We start from the raw sequence: 25,472 nt of genomic DNA on the forward strand, positions 1-25,472 counted from the left end.
TTCTTAACCCCACCTCCCAAAACATGTTGTTCCCACAATTTGATTAGTGACTCCTGATAGGAGCTCCATGTCAGCTCTTGGATAACATGTGAAGTGTCACTCTCTGCTCCAAAGAAAGAAAATAGAAGCAATATTTAAAACTAGACAAAACACACTGTCCATGGTCCCTGACTGGAGAAATTTATTATTCTGATTCTAAATACTCTGAAATGAATTACAATAGGAATAAGAGGCAATAACCTCCTCTATAAGCTGACCTTCAACCTGTTAGGAAATTCATGGGATCCTCACCATATGGAACATGTGTTCCATTTAATGAGTCCAGGGCCTTACACTAGATGTCTCCAATGATCTGTCTTGGGGACAGAGTGGAGAGGAGGACTTTAGAGTATCATTTGGGGTCTTTTCCAGTTACTCCAAACCTCCAATTAAAACACACACACACAACACACACACAACACACACACACACACACACACACACACACACACACACACAGAAACAGACACATAGAGTATAGCTGTCCCCTTAGCCTCCCTAGTTTCCCTAATGAAGTGGGCACCTGAGGCATACATGGGACATGGTCCTTAGCAATCCAGTCCTTGTAATAGAGTTAGGGAGATGCCACAAGTATGTGACCAAGTAATGAAGGTAAAGAGGTAAGGAGGGGGGCAGAGAGATTACTAGACAAGTTAAAGCTTCATAGAGAACATGGAACTTGAGCTCATCCTTAACATTTGAATAAAATTTAAATAGAAATTATATTAACAGTTCTATGCATTTCTAGTTTATCACAATGAATAAATTCAACTTTGAATCTTAAGTATATTAAATAATCAACAATCCTCCACATTTTTACTTTTCTGTGATTTTTTTCTTTTTGTTGGCCCTATCTTATTTGTCCAGACCTTGCTACCTGTTTTCCTGAGAGTTCCTCAAATGTATCAAAATATACAAAGGTCAATTAAGTGAATAAATATAGTTATTATATTGACTTGCCTTGAACAAAAATAGTCAAAATGGTCAGTTATCTACAACAATAACAAAAATAATAGCTAACATCTGGTGGTTTAAAGTTTTTTTCTTTTTTGCTTTGGTGCTTTTGTTTTAGGTTTTTGCAGGGCAAATGGGGTTAAGTGGCTTGCCCAAGGCCACAAAGCTAGGTAATTAAGTGTCTGAGGCTGGATTTCAATTCAGGTAGTCCTGACTCCAGGGCAAGTACTCCTGACTCCAGGGCCGATGCCCTCTCCACTGCGCCACCTAGCCACTCCTGGTGATTTAAAGTTTGCAAAGCATTTGATCAATTAATTTCCATTTCAGTGATCTACAAATTAGTGCTACACCACACGGGGTCACTGACTTGATGTTGTTCATCATGAAGAACACATAGGAAAGAGGTGTAGATATTGACTGAAGGAGAGCCATAATCAGAACATAAAAAGTCCTTGACTCTTAAGACTTTACTAGAATGAATAAATTGCTAGTTGATCAGGCCATTCACTAGCCTACTCCAATGTCATTTTCTACAGCCTCAGTCCTGTAATTAAGTCACTCATAATGTATGTCACTGTAACCTCAGAGTGAAGAGCTCAACTATAAACTGAGTCAGTAGCAGAATGAGAAGAGACTTAACAGATCCTGATTTAGTGAATCAGTATTAAGTACATCAGGGATACAGGGCAGAGCCTGGTTATAAAGAAAAAAATTCTAGAATTAGCTCAGATGGTACTGTGCTTCCTTATCAACAAACTAAGCCTGAGTGACAATGCTAGTGGCCAATGAAGATAGACCAGTCCTTAACCATGGCCTTCAAGAAAACAGAATATCACGTAGCTATTTCCATCTAAAAATCTAAAAGGCAATTTAAAGAGTGAAGTTATCAGAGCTGGTGTCTAGTAATAACACTAAAAGATTCTATTTCAAGTTAGCTTGTGCAAAAAAATCAAAGTACTTTCTCTGATACCAAGTGGTTACTACCTCCAACTAAAGAGACAAAAACACAGTATGCCTACAAGGAACTTTCACTAATCACATATTATCAAAATATGACTCTAAGAACCAATAAGCCAAAAAAAGAAATACAAAAAGGGACTGCTTACCCTCTCCACCTGGCCCTCTTTGTGTTTAAGTTTATACACCTTCAACTTGGGCAGGAAAGTCTCAGTATAGTTCTTATCTTCCAGACCTTGAAGCATCATCCCATGGAAAGCCAGTCGACAATTATTGGCATGTATGTCACTATCGAGTTTAGAGCCGATCACAAGACATGATTTCGGGCAGGTGACAGGTTTCTCGAATTCCAGGAGGGCCCACTGCTGTTGTGGCCATTTCTCAACAGGTTGATTGCTTTTCTTGTCCTCCTCCACACTGGGGGAGTCCTTGGACAAATACTGCTCTTGATATAGATATTCCTTTTCAAAGTCAAAGGTCTCCTCCAGGGGTTCACAATCAAATTGATCAGAAGCTGGGCTAAAAAACATCACCCTTCCCATCACTGTTTCATGACCAACTGTTATATGAAACTTTGCCTTTGTCTGAAGAGCACCTCGAAAATAAGGAATCTTCTGTACAGAAATAATTGCAGCATGGATGGTATGGAGAGATTCTGGCATGCACACCAGTCCCCGTTCTAGCAATTTGGGGTCAAACTGGGTCACGCATATCCCCAATCTATCTCCTTGCATGGCTGAGGTGACTGGAGTGTGGAACATCTGCATGGACTTCACTTTCTTCACTACCTGATTTTAAGAGAAGCAAAGAAAAAGAAGAATGAATGAAGTTATCAAAACAGCATTAAATCTCTAAGATTTCTTTTGCAGAGACTCCTTCTTTTCTGATTTCCCTCACATTCCATTAGATTATGAGATCCTTGAGTGTAAGGACTATCCCTTTGTTCTTTTTTGTATTTCCAGCACCTGGTACACAGTGACTGGCATGTAGTAAGGATTCAATAAATATTTATTAATTAAATAATTAATTAAAATAATAATAAATTAAATTAATAAATTCAAATAATTAAGTATTTTAGCAAATCAAACTCTATTCCATGTAAGTTAAACAATAACACAAACCTACATCATAGAGCCATAGGGAAGAATACACACAAAACCCCACTAATGCTTCCAGGGCTGTTGCCACAGAACTATCTCAAATCTGTACAGTGTCATTTTTCTTTCACAATGCAGAGAACAGGGGCAAGGGAGAGTTGGAAGGAGCCTTGGATTTCACACTGTCTAATCTTCTCATTCTACTGAGGAGGGACTAAAACCCTGGGATCTGAAATGATTTCCCCAAGGTGACATGTTTAGAAAGTTGTTCTAGACTAGGTCTTCTGGTCCCAGCATTTTCCTTTTAATTCTACAGTGCCTCTGAAGTAATAACAAATACTTGTTTAGAAAGATGTTCACTCTCACCACATCTGATTGGGAAGGCAATACCTTTTTAAATAATCAAACATCACATATCTGCTTGTTGAAAACTTAAAGAGATGTAAGAAAGTACTCATGGTCTGTTGTTTCTTTGATCTATCTCCTTTCTTAAGAACTTTTTTTTAAATCATGAAAGTTGTTCAACAATGGAATGGGCTGCTTCTTGAGGTATCAAGAAGCTAGATTTAGAATAAGATCTTGGAAGAGACCTTTGAGGACAATGAAGAGGTGATGTGATACTCCCAGTATCACACAGTGACCCTAGTGGCATCTGAACTCAAGTCATGTGCTGTCTCCAGTGTTCATTTTACAAAGCAAATAAAATGAGGGTGCACATATTCAGATTATATCATCTTCATCACATTGGTTTCAATTATGTAGCAGCAGCATCTATTTAAAAAAAAGTTTCAAAAGGGAGCTTAAGGATCTCTGAACCAAAAAGGGAACACAAAATTCAAGCCCTTTACTCAGAAGGAAAGCCCCAGGTTCTCATGAAGAGCCTGCTGATTTTTTCCTTTACTCTGAGATGTTGTTAGGTTTGCCATCAAACCAGCCTTTTGAAAATAAAGTGTTAAAATTTGGGGGCAGTTGAGAAAAGCAGCAAAAGAACTAAGAAACAAGAAATTATAATGGACAGTGAGGAAAAGAAAAGAAAAAATATACAAAAAAGGCAGAAGAATTCAAAATGCATCAATTCAAAATGGGGTCATTTGGAATAAAAGGCCAAACTCCTGCATTCTCCAAGACCTAAGATGGTCCATAATTGAGGGTCATAAAAATGCCCCTCAGTCACCAGGACACATAATTGAATTATGTTTAGCATTGACCTCCCATGTTTAAGAAGGCAGACAGGCATGTAATATATTTTGGAAAGACTTCTATTAAAAATGTTTAAAATCAAAAGAGATTTGATGTTAAGGGTAATTGTTCATTACTGGGAAAAGTGACTTTGATGGATTGAGAGACTGGCTTAAAGCCCCAGCTCTGCTTCCAGGATCTTCTGGCCTTTAGGTGTGATGCTTTCCTTCCCTGAGCATCTATATATACTCTTAAGAAACATCTCCCTCTCTGTAATTGTGGGTCAATAGAGCATGCTTCTGTACAGAAGCCCAGCACTCTTTCTGAAGCTCTTCAGTATGTTTGTTTACAGATCATTAACTTCCTTACAAGAAGCTGAAGGGCAACAAAAATGGTAACTATTAGGAGCCTCTCCTACAAGCAATCAGATAAGATGAAGCACTTCTAAAAGTAAAGGAAGTCGATAGGAAAAAAAGATTTCATTTATGTACTTTTCAAGAATGTATCTCAAAGGGGCGGCTAGGTGGTGCAGTGGATAGAGCACCGGCCCTGGAATCAGGTGTACCTGAGTTTAAATGTGGCCTCAGACACTTAATAATTATCTAGCTGTGTGGCCTTGGACAAGCCACTTATCCCCATTGCCTTAAAAAAAAAAAGAATGTATCTCAAAGCAGAAATTGTGAAGTATCACATAGGAGGAATTGTTTTCCATAAAGTGGGCACGATAAATGACTCCACTAAATTCCAAACCTATTTAGAAGTCAGTTTTACGTCATTTTCCCAGCGCAGTAAGAAGGCACCAGGTGAACTGCTGTGCCATGACTTCTAAAGTGAAGCTTCAGGTTTATGAGCCCTCCTGAGAAGTCTCTGAGATTATTTACTTGAGTTACAATTCCCAACTGGGGAAACTACCCTCACTGAAATAACTACTAACCTAAACAACACCTAATTCTTCCTTTCTGACCTCAAATCTAAATTTAGATTATGTATGTTCCTGACCCAAACATACAGATTTGTATGTAAGTACTTACATTTAAAAATTTCAATTTTCTTTTAAAAAAATACTTTTTCCAACTACATGCAAAGATAGTTTTTGACAATCATTTTTTGATAAGGTTTTGAGTTTCACATTTCTCTCCCTCTCCCTCTTCCTGCCAGATAACAATCTAATATAGATAAATTTTCATTTTCAATGTGGTTCATATTCTTTAGGCTAAAATAATTAAAAGATCTTGATGAAGATATTATGGAAAACAAAAAGCAACGAAATAAAATAAAAAATGTAAGGATCTGAAAAGGAAATGAGAAAGAGAAAATAAAGACATTATCAGAATGACTTAAGTTTTCATCTGGGTTTTTTTTATTCCAAGATAAACACAGAGTAAGATTGCTTTATATTATGTAAAGAGTTGGGAAACAGATATTTCCTTCATTTATAGCAACTTTTATAGAATTTTAAATTCACAGAATTGATGAATGCCGTACTTGGCTCTTGAAGCTCTGGTTACTACCCAGGTTCAGTGGGAGATGTTTGGGGTAATCATAATTAGCCCCCATTTCTATGTCTACTCTGAGACAGTCAATGTAGAAACTAGATGTACAATATCAAAACATTTAATTAAGATAACTTAGTTAAGCACTGAAGGAAGCTAGGAATTCCAAGGCTGATGGAAGCCTCTCTGAGACTCAATTTCTTCAAGTATATTAACTGTATATTAATTATTTCACAAGGTTGTTATGAAGAAATCGCCTTGTAAACTTTAATGGACTTCGTCAATATAAGCTATTATTATCATCAATATCACCATTACTTTTTACCATTATTAATATTATTAGCAATTAACAAGGGCAAGTTATCAGGTGACAGAACAATTCTTAACACATCCCTCTTCTCCTTATAATTCCTTACAAAATCAGGAGGGATTTCCATCTAATCCCTCTTTAATCCCCACTAATCCACTAGTGAATCAGGAGAGGACACAGTTGATTCTGAATTTACATGTCCAGTGATAAAAGGTTTCAGTTTTATCATTCTAGAGATCTATGGGAGTCTCTCCAGGTAGGAAAGAGATCCAGTAAAGCCTCATGGGAGAGGTTAGAGATCTGCTGAAGTCTCTTGCCTTGATTTCAGAGAAATAATGATTCTACTAGGATTCCTCAATTCAAGGACACCATCACAATGCAGCTTCCTATGCTCTTCCATCTCCCTGATCTGGCTGTAAACTCCGATTTCCCTCTCTGTAAGCAAGTGCACCTATCTGCTGGTTTTTAAACTTCTTGCCCATCAGAACACAGACCAATAATCTGGGTCCTCACATTTTGTAAGAAAACACTCTGCATTCAGATTTAATTGGTTTGGTTTTTTTTTTAGGAGGGGGGGAACAGAATCCTGGGAGTTTTCCCTCAATGAGTAATACTGCCTGAGCTTGGGTATTTTGAAATGGAATAGCTATATAGGAAATTCATTCCAGTGTACCCCAATAACATTCAAAATGGGAATCAAGGGGGAAAGAGGATCCACTTTTGGATGGGTAGTGGGAAAAGTTCTGATCTTAGGGGTTAAAAGACCAGGACTTAAATACCAATTCCAATAAATTTTGTGCCTAATAACCCTGAGTACATCATGTCATATCTCTTTCCTTATAGATAAATTTGGAATGTTGAAAAATATTTGTACTATCCATGTTTAACAGGATGATTAAAAACAAGATATTTTATAAACTTTAGAAGATTATAGAAATATGAGCTATCATTGCTACCACCACCATTCCTATTACTAGAGGTTTCCCCTTGCATCCAACTTTCCTAGAATGCATCTATTCAAAATATTGGGTCGACTTTTTTTTTTAGCATTATATTGTCTAAAAACATGGGGAAGCACTCTGCCCAAAATCTTGCCAATAATCAAAGTAAAACCAGAACACAGTGGTTCTGAAGACCAGGGCTCTCTCCCTTGGAGTCATGTTCTGCAAAAAAAGATGGTAAAAATGATCAAATATTGGCTCTAAATGGTACTCAGGATGGAGTCTAGAGAAAAACTGTGACTGTGTATTAGTACAAACCAAGATACTTCTAGGAAAGTTTTCAGAAACAAAAGTACAGTTCTAAGATACATAAGAAAATAAGAAATGACAGGCCATTTGGAAACAACAGGAAGAGTTACCACTCACATTTGGAAGGAAAGTCTAGAGGTCTTGCTTTGGTGACTGACTCTATTTTATTCAAACTGGCAAAATTCTTCATGCCAACTACTTGGCCTCAATTCCCAAACACCAAATTGTGTCTGTCCATTCCCTTTCATGTGATAGGTATGATTTCCATTTTTAAAATGAATCAAAAGATTTAAACAAGCAGTTCTTGTCAATTAAAACATCCCTAAAATTCCTCCTCACATCAGACTGGCAAAGTTTGAATGAATAGTGAACTATGCTCCCAAAGTCACTAAATTGTGCATGCTCTTTCATTCAGAAATACCATTCCAAGGTCTATGTCCATAAAGAGATTAAGAGAAAAAAGTCCTATGTACAAAACTATTTCAAACAGGTCCTTTTGCAAGTGACAAAGAACTAGAAACTATGGCAATATTACTCAGTTGGGGAATGGTTAAACAAATGATGGTATCTGAAAGTATTAGAAAAGTGTTTTGTACTACAGAAAGTATGAAAGAAATGGTTTTGGAGAGATCTGGGAAAGTTTGATAAACTGATGTAGAATGGAGGGAACAGAATCAGGAGAATCATTTATATTCTAACAGCACCACTGTCAAAATGAACAGTTTTGAAAGACTGAAGAACTCTACTCAACATAATGATAACCCAAGAATCCTTAGGACTAATGCTGCTTACCTCCTGAAAGAGATGGGATGGACTAAATAAGCCCAATATGACAAACTTTTGGGAGGTATGATCAATAGGGGTGATTTTTGCTTGACTATGCATATTTTCTCCAAAGGTTTTGTTTTTCTCTCCCTTCTCTCCTCCCTGTAGTATAAGAGCAGGGAGAAATAAAATGCTTGATAACTGAAAAAAATAATTAAAATACAAAATGAAATGAAATGAATTATGTTCCAAACTAGATAAAGGGTATATTTTTATGAGTAGTACCACTTACAGAACTGAGATCTGAGTCTGTTTTCAAGAAGGAATAACTTGCTTCCTTAGCCATGGATCTCTGACACTTCTCTGTCAAATCACTATTCTAGTGAATCAAGGGATGCCCACCATCACAGAGAATACAAGTATTGTCAGAGTCTTCATTACTCAGCTAAATACATTTGTTCTAGGGCTCTAAAAGTTAGTATGAACTATTATTATGTACTTCTAGTCTTTTCAATTAGCAAAGTGCTTTAGAATTATTTCATTTAGATAAAAATAGTAACTTCATGCAGTACATCAGCATTTTTATACCCACTTTCCTCGATGAATTAAGAGTTATAGAAGTATTTTAATTGTTCCAAAATCAAAGCATAAATGAGGCAGAGATGTAACTATCATAATTCTTAGCTTTTATACTACTAAGCATACTGAATCAAATTGTTTAAGGATAATAATGCTCTGCATAAATAGCTATTATTGATAACTAGAAATATACAAAAATTTCTAAGTGGAAATATATGAGCACTATAGTTAGTACATATGCTGAGACTTCTTTCCCCATCAGTAGGGGCAGATTTGTTCTGAGATATGCACATGCTCTTCTTTGCCAGACTCTCCTTGTGTACACTGGCAACTTCATACACAATGGTTGGTTGAAGTTGGGGATATAGTTTCTAGTCAAAGAAAATGGTGAATCTAACAAGACTACATGAAGATCAAATCCATGACTCTGGTCTCAACTGTGTGAACTGACCTGAAGAAGGAGATATATATATATATATATATATATATATATATATATATATATATATATATATATTTATATATTTATTTTTAGGGCCTGGAAAATGTACAGAGGGAAAAAAAAGCAGATCATTCAACATGTTAATCCAAATAGTTATACTAGTGGATAGAAACAGATCTCCCTCTTTGATTAGTGCTGGAAGCATGAACATATAATTCAACAAAGTCTATGAATTGTATATCAGTATGAGAGAAATACCTATTGGGTGAACTTGCAAGGATGGATTTATCATGTCTTTATGGAAACACAAAAACTTACATTGTTTTTTGCTGAAAGCCAGTTCAAAATATGGAACTTAGTAAAGACAATTTTGAAAAGAGTTGAATGAAGTATTTTTTTTTTCTTTTTTTTAGGTTTTTGCAAGGCAAATGGGGTTAAGTGGCTTGCCCAAGGCCACACAGCTACTTAATTATTGTCTGAGGTCGGATTTGAACTCAGGTACTCCTGATCCAGGGATGGTGCTCTATCCACTGCACCACCTAGCTGCCCATGAATGAAATATTTATTAAGTATCTACTATGTATAATTTTCTGTGCTACACAAATGGAGATAAAAAGGAAAGGAAAAGAATGTCTGTCCTTAAGTAACTTGTATTCTATTGTATCCAATACATTGTACACTTAAATTTCCTTTAATAAAATTTAAAAGTTCCTTCTTTCCTACTTTTAGTCAGAGATAAAAGGTAGTTCAATGGAGGGCAGTCTCCATAGAGTTCTAGGACTAATTTTCTTTCTTTCCTTTTTCCTTTTTTAAACAATTTTATTTATTTAAGGCCATGGGCTTTTTAAGTGACTTACCCAAGGTCACACAGCTAGGTAAGTATTAAATGTCTGAGGGACAAATTTGAACTCAGGTCCTCCTGACTCCAGGTGCTCTATCCACCTAGCTGCCCCAATTTTCTTTCTTTTCTAAAAAAATTCAACTTTATTTTATTTTCAGCAATTGTCATCTTTGTCATTCTTTGTCATCTGGCCAATCTGACAGATGTGAGATGGTATCTTATAATTATTTAATTTTAATTTCTCTAATTATTAATGATTTAGAGTATTTGACATATTTGACCCTTGATCAAATTGGGAATGGCTGGGTATGTTCATGACTCAATTCCCTTTATAACTTAGAATGAGACTTTATTAGAGAAAATAACTACAAATATTTTTCCTAGTTTCTTGCTTTTCTTCTCATTTTAGCTATAATTATTTTGTTAATACAAAACCATTTTTATTTTATGTAATCAAAATTATCCATTTTGTTTCCTGTGGACCTATCTCTTAATTTGCTCAATACCACCTTCCCTATCCACATCTCCTCTAGATCAGACAGATGCTTTCTTCTATACTACATTAATATGTCTTTGATGTTACTCTGTGAAGCTAAATCAAGTACTCATTTTGAGTTTATCTTGGTACATGCTATAAGGTGCTGTTCTATACCCAGTTTTGCCAGACAACTTTCCAGTTTTTCTCAACAGGCTTTGTTGAAGAATGAATTTAATAGTGCTCTAAAAGCTGAGATCTTTTGGTTTATGAAATGTTAAGTTGTTAAGCTCACTTTGTTTCAGTATTCTGGGTGTCTAATTTGTTCCACCTGCTAACCACTCTAATTCTTACCAATACTAAATTATTTTTATTATTACAACTTTGTAGCAAAGTTTTCAGATATGGTACTGCTATGCTCCCTTCCTGCCCCATTTTTAAAAAATTGATCTCCAAGGGGCAGCTAGGTGGTGAAGTGGATAAAGCACCGGCCCTGGAGTCAGGAGTACCTGAGTTCAAAACCTGCCTCAGACACTTAATAATGACCTAGCTGTGTGGCCTTGGGCAAGCCACTTAACCCCATTTGCCTTGCAAAAAAAAAAACAACCTAAAAAAATTGATCTCCTTGAACTGTCATTTTTATTATATTGGCTCAATTTATCCACAAATAAATACTTCCAATTATATAGTTCTGCATATTTGTGGAGTCTTTTGAAATTGTATTCATATAGCCCCTGAGAGTGTCTTCAAAGGGAGATTCACAAATATTATATACTAATTTGCAGTCATTTTTAACTGGAATTTACCTTTCTAACTCTTTTTTTTTAAAGTTTTTGCAAGGCAAATGGGGTTAAGTGGCTTGCCCAAGGCCACACAGCTAGGTCATTATTAAGTGTCTGAAACTGGATTTGAACTGGTACTCTTGACTCCAGGGCCGGTGCTTTATCCACTTCATGACCTAGCTGCCCCCTTTCTAACTCTTTCTGTTGGATCTGATTGATAACATTCAGAAATGTAGATGATTTGTGGAAGTTTTTTCTGTATCTGACTATAGTTGATTTTGCTTCTAATATGGTTAACAATACTTGTATTTTCCCTAACGTTGTCCTAAAATTCCTATGACAGTCTGGACATAGTGTAAGAACTTTGTATGACATTGCAATAGTCTCCTTGCTAAAACTTTACTTAAAATTTTTGTATCCATAGTCATTAGGGATACTGAATGTGCTCAATAGTTTTCTTTCTCTGTTTTTCTCCCTGGGTTAGAAAGCAAGACTATATTTATGTCATAGAAGGAATTTGGTTGTATCTCTTCTTTACCTATTTTTCCAAATATTCTTTTTATTATTTGAATTAATTGTACTTAAACTGTTTGGTATAATTATATTGGAAATCCTGAGAGTTTTTCTTCTGGAAACACATTTACGGCTTATTCAATTTCTTTTGCTAAAATAGGGTAATTTAAATATTAATTCCCTGTTCTCTTAATTTGAGAATATTTTTTTGTAAATATTCATTTATTTATCTTGACCTGGCAGTTTTTTCAATATATAGTTGAGCAAAATATCTCAACAATTGCTTTTATTTATTTTTCAGTGGCTGTGTATCCTCTATTTTAAATTTTGGTACTGGTAATTTTCATCTTTCTTTTTCTTAAATCAGTCATTGGCTTATCTATTTTATTGCTTGTCCCCCCCTCACCCATTCCCAATAAGATCTTAATTTTATTTATGCAAGATTTAATTTTTGGATTTGATTAATCTATTTTTTTTTTGTTTTGAAGGTGTCTATTGTGTATGGTTTTTATTTCATTGGTTTTCTAATTTTTTGTTTTGTTTTGTTTTGTTTTAGTTGCATGCCCAATTTATTGATCCATTCTTTCTCTTTTCTACTGATGAGAGTGTTTAGAGATACAAATTTCCCCTGAGCACTGCTTTGGCTGCATCTCAAAAATTTTGGTGTGTTAATGCTTTTGGTGTGTTCATGCTTTAATGAAATTACTAATTGTTTTCATGATTTGTCCTTTAACCCATTCATTTTAAAGATCAAGTTAGTTTACTAATTCCCAATTCATTTTTAATTTGTTTCAAAGAAATTTTTATTGAGTATAATGACTGGGTTATGATAAATATTTCTGTTTTACTATATTTGTGAGATTTTTATGCTCTAATACATGGTTAATTTTTATAAATATACTGTGTCCACCAGAAAAGTAGGCATATTCCTTTCTATTTCCATTCAACATTTTCCTGTTCATTATATTTAACTTTTCTAAAATTATATTCATCTCTTTAAATGATTTCTTGTTTATTATTCAATATTCCCACTAGTAAGATCTATGAACCAAGAAATGCTGGTGTACTTGAACAGGTAAGAGTAACTTACATGGTTAGGAATGGATGTTTTTAAAGGAATCCTTTAGAAAAAATTAAGTAGCACTCATAATCAATAAAAGGGTTGGGGGGAAAAGCAATGCTGGGGTATAATCTCAAAAATTATAGATTGGAAAAAATGACAGACTGATATTTGTTCAAATGCAGGGAAAACCATTCAAAGTCACAGTAAGATAAATCTATACTCTAACCACTGATGCCAAAGAGGCCAAATTTGATCAGTTCTGTGAAGACCTACATCTTGTAGAAGAAACATCAAAAAAAGATTCATTCATCATAGGGAACTGAATTGTAAAGTAGGAAATCATAAGATAATTTGAATAAGAAACAAGCTTGGACTTGAAGTACAAAATGAAGCAGGGCAGAGACCAATTGAGTATTGTCAAGGTAACTCATTGGTTATAGTAAACACCCATTTTCAACATTCCAAAAAGTGACTCTACAGGTGGACATCATCACAAAATCAATATAAAAATGATACTGATTATATATATTTACAGTCAAAGGTAGAAAAGCTAAGTTAAAATATATTTAAAAGGACCTAAAACTGACTGTGGCTCAGATTGTGAGGTTTATTTTATTGCAAAATTCAGACAAATTAAAGAAGGAAAAATCATCAGACTGTGTAAGTATGGCCTAAATAACGTTCCTTATCAATATGAAGTACAAGTGATAAATAGATTCAAGGGATTAGATCTGATAGATAGAGTGCTTAAAGAACTAGAGATAGAAGTTCACAATATTTTTACAAGGAGGCAACAAAAAACATCCCAAAGAAGAGCAAGAAAGCAAAGTGCCTATCTGATGAGGCTTCACAAATAGCTGAGGAAAGAAGCAAAAGGAAAAGAAAAAGGTGAAAGTTATACTCAACTGAATGCAGAATTCCAGAACAGCAAGGAGAGACAAGGTTTTCTTTCTATCTTTCTTTCTCTCTCTCTCTCTCTCTCTCTCTCTCTCTCTCTTTCTTTCTCATGATTTTTTTCTCCCTAATTATTCTTTCACAACATGACTAATATGGAAATATGTTCAACACTCTTGTTCAAGTACAACCTATATCAAATTGTTTGCTGCCATGGGGAAGGAAGAAGGCTATGAGGATAGTAGAAAAATGTGGAATTCAAAAGTTTACAAAAGGATGAATGTTGACAACTATCTTTGCATGCAATTAGAAAATAAATTAAATGAGCAATGAAAAAAATAGAAGAAAACAAGGCAAGAGAACTTTTCAAGAAAATTAGAGATATCAATGTAAAAATCATGTAAAAATGATTAAAAATGAAAATGGTCAGGACTTAACAAAAATAGAAGAGATTAAAGAGAGGTGGCAAGAATTCACAGAACTATACAAAGAGCTTAGCATCACTGAAAATTATGATGCTATGATTGTTGATCATAGCAAGACATCCTTGAGAATGAAGTCATATGAGCACTGCTAACAACAAGGTTAGTAGAGGTGACAGAATTCTAGCTGAGCTCTTTAAAATTCTAAAAAGATGATGTTATTAAAATGCTATTCAAAATTCCAGCAAATTTGGAAAATTTACCAGTGGCCACTGGATTAGAAAAAGATCAATTTATATTACAATCTCAAAGAAGGATCATGCAGGGGCAGCTAGGTGGCGCATTGGATAGAGCACCGACCCTGGGGTCAGGAGTACCTGAGTTCAAATTTGGCTTCAGACACATAATAATGACCTAGCTGTGTGGCCTTGGGCAAGCCACTTAACCCCATTGCCTTGAAAAAAACTAAAAAAAAAGGAAGGATCATGCCAAGAAATGTTCACATTACTTAACAACTGTGATCATTTCACATACCAGCAAAATTGTAGCTAGACTTCAGCAATATGTGAATCAAGAACTATCAGCAGAGCAGACTAGTTTTTTGAGGCAGCAGAGGAGATAGAGACCAAATTACCAACATTCACTGGATTATGGAGAAGAGCAAGGAAGTTCCAGGAAAACATCTACTTGTTTCATTGAGTACACTACAGTCTTAGACTTTGAACTTCACAACAAAATCTGGCAAGTTCTCAAGAGTTGGGAGTATAAGATCATCTTACTTTCTCCTGAAAAACTTATGTCAAGAAATAACAGAGAGGTTCTGGCCAAGATGGCGGAGAGAAGACAGGCACAGTTCTAAAGTGTCCTGATCCCTTCCCCATCTATCACATGAAACAAACCTCTAAAAAGAAATCCGACCCACAAAACCCAGAAAGAAAAGCTAGGAGAAAGAACATCTACCTCAGGATTTGTCTCCCGCAGCAGCTTTGGCCAAGTACGAGTGGGTGAGTCTGGGCTCAGAGGAAGGATCAGTCCTGGATCAGCCAGATTAACAGCTGAATTGGAACCAGGAGTCTGAGGGCCTGAGAGCCAGACCTGCTGGATCGTGGTGGGGCTGGACGAAAGGGGCTTGGGTCCGTGGGGAAGCAGAGGCGCTGGTGTTGGTGCTGTCCCCCTGGAGCCTGGGGACGGGCTGGGGGTAGAGTTCTGGCTGGGGATAGAGTTCTGGCTCAGGAGAGCTGTGGACACCATCCTGGGCTCCTCTGGTCCCATTGCAGCTCAGACCTCCTCCCAAACAAACAAATGCAAACTACTTTTACCTCAGGCCCAGGTGTGTGAGCAGAAGAACCAGCCCAGCTGAGGAATGACCTCAGGCCAGGGTAAAGCCCACCACTGATTGAAGGCAAAAGAATTCAATAGTTCCAACTCCTGCCTTCCGGCAAAGGGAGAAGGCCTCCCAACCAAGGTCACAGACACTCCAGAGAGGACAACCAGCACCTCCTACTGGCCAGCCAGAGAAACTGCACTCAGTAAAGCCTTTAGCGATCCCAAGCCCAGGTGAACCAGCCCCCCCCCCCCCCAACTCAAGGTCTTAGCATAATGAAGAAGGGTCAGCAGAAAGGTGGATCCATAGAAAAATTCCTGGAAGGGAAAGACCCCAACTCAGAGAGACCTGAAACCTCTGAGGAGAATACAATCTGATCTCCAGCACAGAAAGACTTCCTTGAAGAAATAAGGAAGGAGCTTAAAAATTTGGGAGAGACAATTAATACCTTGCAACAAGAAAACAAAACCTTAGAAAGCACAATTGGACAAACACAAAATCTCTCAGATCTTCAAATGAGCAAATGCAAAAAGAAATTAATTCTCTCAAAAACCTCAATTGGTCAAATGGAAAGCTCTTTCAAAAGTAGAATTGACCAATTGGAAAAGGAGTTGCAAAAGGTTAATGAAGAAAACTCCTCCACCCAAAAAAGAATGGAGTCTACAGAAACTAATGACTCCATGAGACAGCAAGAGTCAGTTAAACAAAATGAAAAAATAGAAAAAATAGAAGCAAATGTAAAATACCTCATCAACAAAACCACTGATCTTGAGAATAGATCGAGGAGGGGCAACCTGAAAATTATAGGACTTCCTGAAAACATTGAAGAGAAAAAAAGCCTGGACTTAATATTACAGGATCTAGTGATGGAAAACTGCCCTGATATCATGGAATTGGAGAAAAAAGTAGTTATTGGAAGAGTACATCGATCCCCACCAAAAAAAGATCCTAAAATGAAAACACCAAGGAAGGTTGTGGCCAAACTCCAGAACTACCAGATAAAAGAGAAAATCCTGCAAGCAGCCAGAAAGAAACAATTTAAATATCAAGGAGCCACAGTAAGGATCACACAGGACCTGGCTGCATCAACTTTAAGGGATCACAGGGCCTGGAAGGAGATATTTAAATGCGCAAGGGAGCTTGGAATGCAGCCAAGAATCTTTCCTGCCAAGGTGAGCCTTCTCTTCCAGGGAAATAGATGGACATTTAACAAAATGGAAGAATTCCAAAAATTTCTGATGAAAAGACTGGAGCTAAACAGAAAATTTGGACATCAAACAAGAGGTTCAAGAAACACATGAAAAGATAAAAAAAAGGGGGGGGTGGTAAAAGGAAAAAAAATGCAATCCAGTAAGTTGAAACTGGCTATATCCTAGCATGGGGGAAAAAAAAGATTCTCATAAATCTTGAGAAATGTAACTCTAACAGAGAGAATATACTTAGCCAGAAATGATGGCCATTCATGACCTATCCATGAGACTGCTATCTAATGGGATGTAACTGGCTTTTACCCCACTTAGGAGAAAGACTCTAATAACTCTCGGGAATTTTGACTCTATTCAATACAATATACTGAACTAGAAGGGACAGACACTCAGAATTTTCTATAACTTAGATAGAATGATCCAAAAAAAAAAAAACCCACTACCACCCTAAAAAGGGGGACAGGAAAGAGATGGGAGGAGGGAGGGGATTGAATGGGGTAAATTTCATTACACTAAGAGGTACAAAAAACCTATGGTAATAGTGGAGAAGAAGGGAGCAGACGACAAACACCTGAATCTTCTTCTCATCAGACTTGGCTTAAAGGCAACCTACACATACTCAGTTAACTTATAAAACATCTAACCTTTCAAGTATTAAAAGGGGAAAAGGGGAGGGGGGACAGAGAAAGGGAAGGGGAGTGGGGGAAATAAGGGAAAATAACAAAAGGAAGGGAAAAGGGAAAAAGGGAAAGGGGAAAGAAAGGGGAGGGTGTGATATAGGAGGGCAAACACACTGAAGGGGGGTGGTATTCAGAAACAAAATACTGGGGAATATGGATAAAGGGGGGGAAGGGGTAAAATACAAACAGAGGGAAGATAACACAGAGGGCAATAAAGAATTAGTAATCATAACCTTGAATGTGAATGGGATGAACTCTCCAGTAAAACATAAGCAAATAGCAGAGTGGATTAAAAACCAGAATCCTACAATATGCTGCTTACAAGAAACTCATTTGAAGCAGAGAGATACATATAGAGTAAAGGTAAAAGGTTGGAGCAAAATATATTTCGCTTCAGCTGAAGCAAAAAAAGCAGGGGGTAGCAATCCTTATCTCAGACAAAGCAGCAGCAAAAATAGACAGCGTTAAAAGAGATAAGGAAGGAAACTTTATCCTCCTAAAAGGTACCATAGACAATAAAGTCATTTTAATATTGAATATATATGCACCCAGTGGGACAGCACCCAAATTCTTAGAGAAGCTGAAAGAACTACAGGAAGACATAGACAGCAAAACTCTACTAGTGGAAGAACTCAACCTCCCGCTATCAGATCTAGATAAATCGAATCATAAAACAAACAAGAAAGAAATTAGGGAGGTAAATAGATTGTTAGAAAAATTAGATATGGTAGACTTATGGAGGAAACTGAATGGGGATAGAAAGGAATATACCTTTTTCTCTGTAGTACATGGAACTTATACAAAAATTGATCATGTACTAGGATATAAAAACCTAATGATCAACTGCAGAAAGGCAGAAATAGTGAATACATCTTTCTCAGATCACAATGCAATAAAAGTCATATGCAATACTGGGTCAAGGAGATATAGACCCAGAACAAATTGGAAACTGAATAACCTCATTTTAAAAAATGAGTGGACCAAAAAACAAATTATAGAAAGAATTAACCATTTTATCCTAGATAATGATAATAATGAAACAACATACCAAAACCTATAGGATTCATTCAAAGCGACTCTCAGGGGATATATTATAGCTCTAAATGCTTATATGAATAAATTGGAGAAAGAGGAAATCAATGAACTAAACATGCAACTAAAAAAATTAGAGAAAGAACAAATAAAAAATCCCCAATCAAATAGCAAATTAGAAATTCTAAAAATTAAAGGAGAAATTAATAAAATTGAAAGCAAAAAAACTATTGAATTAATAAATAAAACCAAAAGTTGGTATTATGAAAAAACCAATAAAATTGATAAACCTCTGGTCAATTTGATTAAAAAAAAGAAAGAAGAAAACCAAATTGCTAGTATTATAAATTAAAAAGGTGAACTCACCACCAATGAGGAGGAAATTAAAGTAATAATTTGAAATTATTTTGCCCAACTCTATGCCAATAAATTTGATAATCTACGTGAAATGGATGAATATTTACAAAAATATAAGTTGCCCAGGTTAAATGAAGAAGAGATTAAATACCTAAACAACCCTATCTCAGAAAAAGAAATTCAACAAGCCATTACTGAACTCCCTAAAAAAAAATCTCCAGGGTCTGATGGATTCACAAGTGAATTCTACCAAACATTTAAGGAACAATTGGATCCAATTCTATGTAAACTCTTTGGAAAAATAGGGAAAGATGGAACTCTGCCTAGCTGTTTCTGTGAGACCAATATGGTGCTGTTACCTGAACTAGGAAGAGTTAAAACAGGGAAAGAAAATTATGGACCTATTTACCTGATGAATATACATGCAAAAATCCTAAATAAAATCTTAGCAAACGATTACAACAAGTTATCACTAGGATAATACATTATGATCAAGTAGGACTTATTCCAGGAATGCAGGGCTGGTTCAATATGAGGAAAACTGTTAGTATACTCAATTGTATCAACAACAAACCTATCAGAAATCATATGACCATATTAATAGATGCTGAAAAATCTTTTGAAAAAATCCACCATCCGTTCCTCTGAAAAACCCTAGAGAGTGTAGGAATAAATGGATTGTTTCTTAAAATAATGAGCAATATCTATCTTAAACCATCAATAAGCATTATATTCAAAGGGGAGAGGCTAGAGGCATTCCCAATAAGATCAGGAGTGAAACAAGGGTGCCCATTATCACCACTACTCAATATTGTATTAGAAATGTATCAGCAATTAGAGAAATTGTATCAGCAATTAAAGAAGAAAAAGAAATTGAAGGAATTGAAATTGGGAAGGAAGAGACAAAACTCTCACTCTTTGCAGATGACATGATGGTCTACCTAGAGAATCCCAAGAAATCATCCAAAAAAATACTGGAAACAATTAGCAATTTTAGCAAAGTTGCAGGTTATAAAATGAACCCTCATAAATCCTCAACTTTTCTATATATGTCTAGCAAGAAACAGCAGGAAGAGCTAGAAAGAGAAATCCCATTCAAAGTAACCTCAGACAATGTAAAATATGTGGGAATCTATTTGCCAAAACAGACTCAGAATCTTTTTGAAAACAATTATAAAACACTTCTCACACAAATTAAATTAGATTTAAATAACTGGGCAAATATCAACTGCTCATGGATAGGGAGAGCTAATATAATAAAAATGACAATTCTAACAAAACTAAACTATCTGTTTAGTGCTCTACCAATCAAAATTCCAAAAAATTACTTTAATGAGTTAGAAAAAATTGTAAGTAAATTCATATGGAGAAATAAAAAGTCAAGAATAGCCAGGAGCTTAATGAAAAAAAAGTGCAAATGAAGGTGGCTTAGCCCTACCCAATCTAAAATTATATTATAAGACATCAGTCATCAAAACTGTTTGGTATTGGCTAAGAAATAGAGTGGTGGACCAGTGGAATAGACTAGGTGTGAAAGCAGGAGATGATTATAGTAATCTGCTGTTTGATAAACCCAAAGAGCCCGACCATTGGGATAAAAACTCACTCTTTGATAAAAATTGCTGGGATACTTGGAAGTTAGTATGGAAGAAACTTAGATTAGACCAACACCTCACACCCTTTACCAAGATAAGATCCAAATGGTTACAGGACATAGACATAAAAAAGAATATTATAAGCAAATTAGAAGACCAAGGACTAGTCTACCTGTCAGATCTATGGAAAGGGGAACAGTTTATGACTAAGGAAGAGTTGGAGAACATCACCAAAAACCAATTAGATGATTTCGATTACATTAAATTAAAAAGCTTTTGCACAGATAAAACCAATGTAATCAAGATCAAAAGAAATGTAGTAAATTGGGAAACCATCTTTACAACTAATGATTCTGACAAAGGACTCATTACTAAAATATACAGTGAACTGAGTCATATTTTTTAAAACATAAAGCCATTCCCCAACTGACAAATGGTCAATGGATATGGAAAGGCAATTTACAGATGAGGAGATCAAAGCAATCCATAGCCATATGAAAAAATGCTCTAAATCAATACTTATTAGAGAAATGCAAATTAAAGCTTCTCTGAGGTACCACCTCACACCTCTCAGATTAGCTAATATGACCAGAAAGGATAATGATCACTGTTGGAAGGGCTGTGGGAAATCTGGGACACTATTACACTGTTGGTGGAGCTGTGAACTCATCCAACCCTTCTGGAGAGATATTTGGAACTATGCCCAAAGGGCAACAAAAATGTGCACACCCTTTGACCCAGCAATACCACTACTGGGTCTATACCCTGAAGAGATGATGAAAAAGGATAAAAATATCACTTGTACACAAATATTTATAGCAGCCCTGTTTGTGGTGGCAAAGAATTGGAAATCAAGTAAATGTCCTTCAATTGGGGAATGGCTTAGCAAACTGTGGTATATGTATGTCATGGAACACTATTGTTCTATTAGAAACCAGGAGGGACAGGATTTCAGGGAAGCCTGGAGGGATTTGCATGAACTGATGCTGAATGAGATGAGCAGAACCAGAATAACACTGTACACCCTAACAGCAACATGGGAGTGATCTTCAACCTTGAAGGACTTGCTCATTCCATCAGTGCAACAGTTGGGAACAATATTGGGCTGTCTGCAAAGGAGAATACCATCTGTATCCAGATAGGGAGCGGTGGAGTTTGAACAAAGTGCAAGGACTATTCCCTTTAATTTAGAAAAAAACAGATATCTTATTGTCTGATCTTGTTATCCCTTAAGACTTCTTGTCTCTTCTTTAAGGATATAATTTCTCTCTCATCACACCCAATTTGGATCAAGGTACAACATGGAAACAAAGTAAAGACTGACAGAGTGCTATCTGTGGGGGGGGGGGTGGGGGGGAGGGAAGCAAGATGGGGGAAAATTGTATAACTCATATAATATCTTTAATAAAAATAAATTAAAAAAATAACAGAACTGAACATGGAACAAATGATTGTTTTAAGATGGGAAAAGAGGATAAGACTGCACATTGTCACCATATTTAACCCTCTGTTTACAGAACCTCATGCAAAATGTCAGGTTAGAAGAATCAAAAGCTGTAATTAAGTTGCCAGGAAAAATATTAACAATCTCAGATATGTAGACATTACCACTCTGATGGCAGAAAGTGACATCAGAATTGAGAAGTCTCTTGATGAGGGCGAAAGAAGAGAATGGAAAAGTTGGTTTGAAGCTTTAACATAAAAACACAGAACAAAACAAAACCTAAGCTCTTGGCAATTAGTTCCATCATATTCTTGCAAATAGAGGGAGAAGAAATAAAAGCAGTTATAAAAAGAAAAGAAATGGGCGGCTTGGTGGCATAGTGGATAAAGCACCGGCCCTGGAGTCAGGAATACCTGGGTTCAAATCCGGTCTCAGACACTTAATAATTACCTAGCTGTGTGACCTTGGCCAAGCCACTTAACCCCAATGCCTTGCAAAAAAAAAAAAAGAAAAGAAATGGAAGCAGTGTCAAGATATTATATTCTTGGGTTCCAAAATCACTGCAGATGGCAAGTGCAGACATGAAATTAAAAGACAATTTCTCCTTCAAAGGAAAGCTATTGCAAATCTGCTGACCAAAGGTTAATTTTGTCAAGCTATGGTTTTTCCAGTAGCCATGTTATGGCTGAGAGTTGGATAAGGAAAGCTGAGAGGTGCAGAATCCATGATTTAGAATTATGGCTCTAAAGAAGACTTTTGAGATCTCCCTGGACAGCAAGGAGATCACATAAGTAATACTTAAAGAAATTAATTCAGACCATTCACTGGAGGGTCAAATTCTGAAGCTGAAGCTTAAATAATTAGATCATATAATGAAAAGAGGACTCACTGGAAAAGACCCTGATATTGGGAAAGACTGATGCAAAAGGAAAAGGGAGCAGCAGAAGATGAGATGGATAGATAGTGTCATGACAGCCAGGAACATAAGTTTGAACAATCTTGAGAGATAGCGTAGAAAAGAAGGACTTGCCATGTTATGGTCCATGGGTCACAAAAAGTAGGACATGATTAAACAACATTACAACAACAGTATAGCTCTATTATTTCTATTGTAACTCATTTAACTTTTCCTTTTAAATTTATATGCTATACCATTTGATGCATAAATGTTCAGTATTGATATTTGACACTAACAATTCATTCTTTATGCTACCTTTTAGTAAAATGTAGTTTCTTTATCTCTTATTTAGGTCTAGCTTTGCTTTTGTTTTCAGTTAAAGCATAACAGATTCTGTTTCAGTCCCTTATTTTTTAATTTTTTAAAAAAATTTTTTAGGCTTTTGCAAGGCAATGGGGTTAAGTGGCTTGCTCAAGATCATACAGCTAGGTAATTATTAAGTGTCTGAGGTCAAATTTGAACTCAGATACTCCTGACTCCAGGGCTGGTACTCTATCCACTGTGCCACCTAGATGCCCCTCAGTTCCTTATTTTTAACTGTCATGTATATCTTCCTGTTTCAAGTGTGTTTTTATAAACAACACATTATTGGATGTTTGTTTCTAATCCATTCGGCCATGTTCTTCCATTTTATGGGTGAATTCATCTCAATTGGGTTTAATAGTTATGATTATCGTGTCTTTCTCTTTACCCCATTCTCTTACACTTTTCCTTCTCTTTTTTTTCAGTGAACTCTCTTTAAGAATCCATTTGGTTTCTGACTACTGCCTACCTTAATTTACTTTCCCTCTTATCCTTCCTCCTTTCCCTTAATCTCTTTTCCTTCTATCTTCCTGCTTTCTCCAATCAACTGGTGGGATTCGAGCATGACCTATTCCCTCTACTTGCCACAGCCCACTTTTAGTGTATAAATAGTTTCTTGTGTTTTTCATTTATTTATATAGGATAATTTTCTTCATTCTTCTTCTCCCTCCCCACTCCTAATGCCTTTCTTTTCTCCATCCCATCCATTCCTTTTTATAAGATCATCCAAATATAATAAAGTCATCCCCAGATCCTCTAATTAGACTCCCTGACATCTCAGGCGTTACATGTATTATCTTTTCACATTAAAACGTACACAGTTTAATCTTGTTTAGTTCCTTATAATTTCTTAGTCATGTTTATCTTTTTATGCTTCTCTTAAGTCTTATGCTTATATGTCAAATATTCTACTCAGCTCTGGTCTTTTCATCAGGAATATTTAAAATTCCTCAGTTTCTATTTAAGGCCCATTTCCCCAAATGTAGTAATAATATTCAGTTTTGCTGGATAAGTTATTCTTGGTAATAAGACTATATCCTTTGACTTCTAGTGGCTGCTAAATCTATGTGAGCCTGATTGTGGCAACATGGTACCTGAATTCCTTCTTTCTAGCTGCTTGTATTACTTTTCCCTGACCTGGGAGCTCTAGATTTTATTCCAGGACAATATTCCTGGAAGTTTTCCATTTCGGGGTTTCTACCAGGCCATGATCAGTGGGTTCTTCTGATTCTACTTTGCCCTCTGAGTTCTCCGATATCTGTGCAGTTCTTTTTATGATTTCTTGAAAAACATCTAGGCTCTTTTTTCCCCCCTGTTTGTTTGTGGCTTTCAGGTAGCAGAATGATTTTAAATTATCTTTTTTTTTTTTTTTTTTGCAAGGCAGTGGGGTTAAGTGGCTTGCCCAAGGCCACACAGCTAGGTAATTATTAAGTGTCTGAGGCTGGGATTTGAACTCAGGTCCTCCTGACTCCAGAGCCGGTGCTCTATTCACTGCACCACTTAGCTGCCACTATACCCCATTCTTAACCTGGTGCAGCAGACCTCTCTTGCCAACCTTCTAAGTTGTCTTGGACTGGAAACTTGCTTCTCCTGATTCAGTTGCTCTAGTATATGTTTGTTTTTTTTTTTGCAAGGCAAATGGGGTTTAGTGGTTTGCTCAAGGCCACACAGCTAGGTAATTATTAAGTGTCTTGAGACCGGATTTGAACCCAGGTACTCCTGACTCCAGGGCCGGTGCTTTATCCACTGCGCCACCTAGCCGCCCCTTAGTATATGTTTTAAGGTACAATTTAAAGTTGTTTGTAAGGGTTGGAAGTGGGTTCAGGCAAGTCCCTGCTTCTTCTTTCCCATTTCTTCCTTTTAAATCCTGCAGCTTTCTCAGATCAGTTGGGGTCTACAAGTTTTCATTGATCTCAGATTGGTATAATCGGGGGGGGGGGGGGCGATCTGACCTCCCAGTACAAGCTTTGCAAGTATTCGACCCAGGTTTGGGTCTGGTGGCTTATTCATCTCCATTTTTCATTCACTTAAATGGAATTAGTCATTATTAATGCAATGAGAGGCTCTGCAGATTCAGAGCAACTGAATTGTTGGCCGCCCTTTGGTCCAGGACTCCTACTTTGGTTATTCTACTCCAGGCTTAGATGCTGAGCTAAAGGCCAGAACTTGCTCCTTGCTTCTCTGCTCCTGAGATCAGAGTCAAACAGCTACATTTCCAGAACTTGTTCTATGCTCAGTATGGAGAGAGGGCAGGTCCATGATTCCTCCAACTTCTCTTCTCTGCTGTTGCAGTCATAAATCAGAGCTGGACAACAGGTGACAGAGCTGCTAAATGGCATCTCTTCTTGCATGAACTCTAGGTCAACATCTCCTGGGATCCCTTTCTCCACCTCTACTTCCTGTCCCAGCCTTGCCTGGGTACTAGAATACTTCCCTGCTGCTGGGTAACTTTTCTATGATGCTGCACTCCTGGCCAGCCCCTACCCCACTATCTTTGTGCTTCTTCCTAAGCTGCGTGA

The 25,472-nt window shown here is 36.5% G+C and overlaps 1 protein-coding gene across 1 annotated transcript in view; it reads right to left on the bottom strand.

The window, feature by feature from the left end:
* EEFSEC (eukaryotic elongation factor, selenocysteine-tRNA specific) overlaps positions 1–25,472 on the bottom strand; it is a 305,088-nt gene that overhangs the window by 94,282 nt on the left and 185,334 nt on the right. Inside the window, exon 5 of the mRNA XM_074198418.1 lies at positions 2,100–2,738. Within this exon, the coding sequence (XP_074054519.1) occupies positions 2,100–2,738 (639 nt within the window). The remainder of the gene's footprint in view (positions 1–2,099; positions 2,739–25,472) is intronic.

The sequence above is a fragment of the Macrotis lagotis genome, chromosome 8 (genome assembly GCF_037893015.1).
Source record: "Macrotis lagotis isolate mMagLag1 chromosome 8, bilby.v1.9.chrom.fasta, whole genome shotgun sequence".
NCBI classification, from domain to species: domain Eukaryota; kingdom Metazoa; phylum Chordata; class Mammalia; order Peramelemorphia; family Peramelidae; genus Macrotis; species Macrotis lagotis.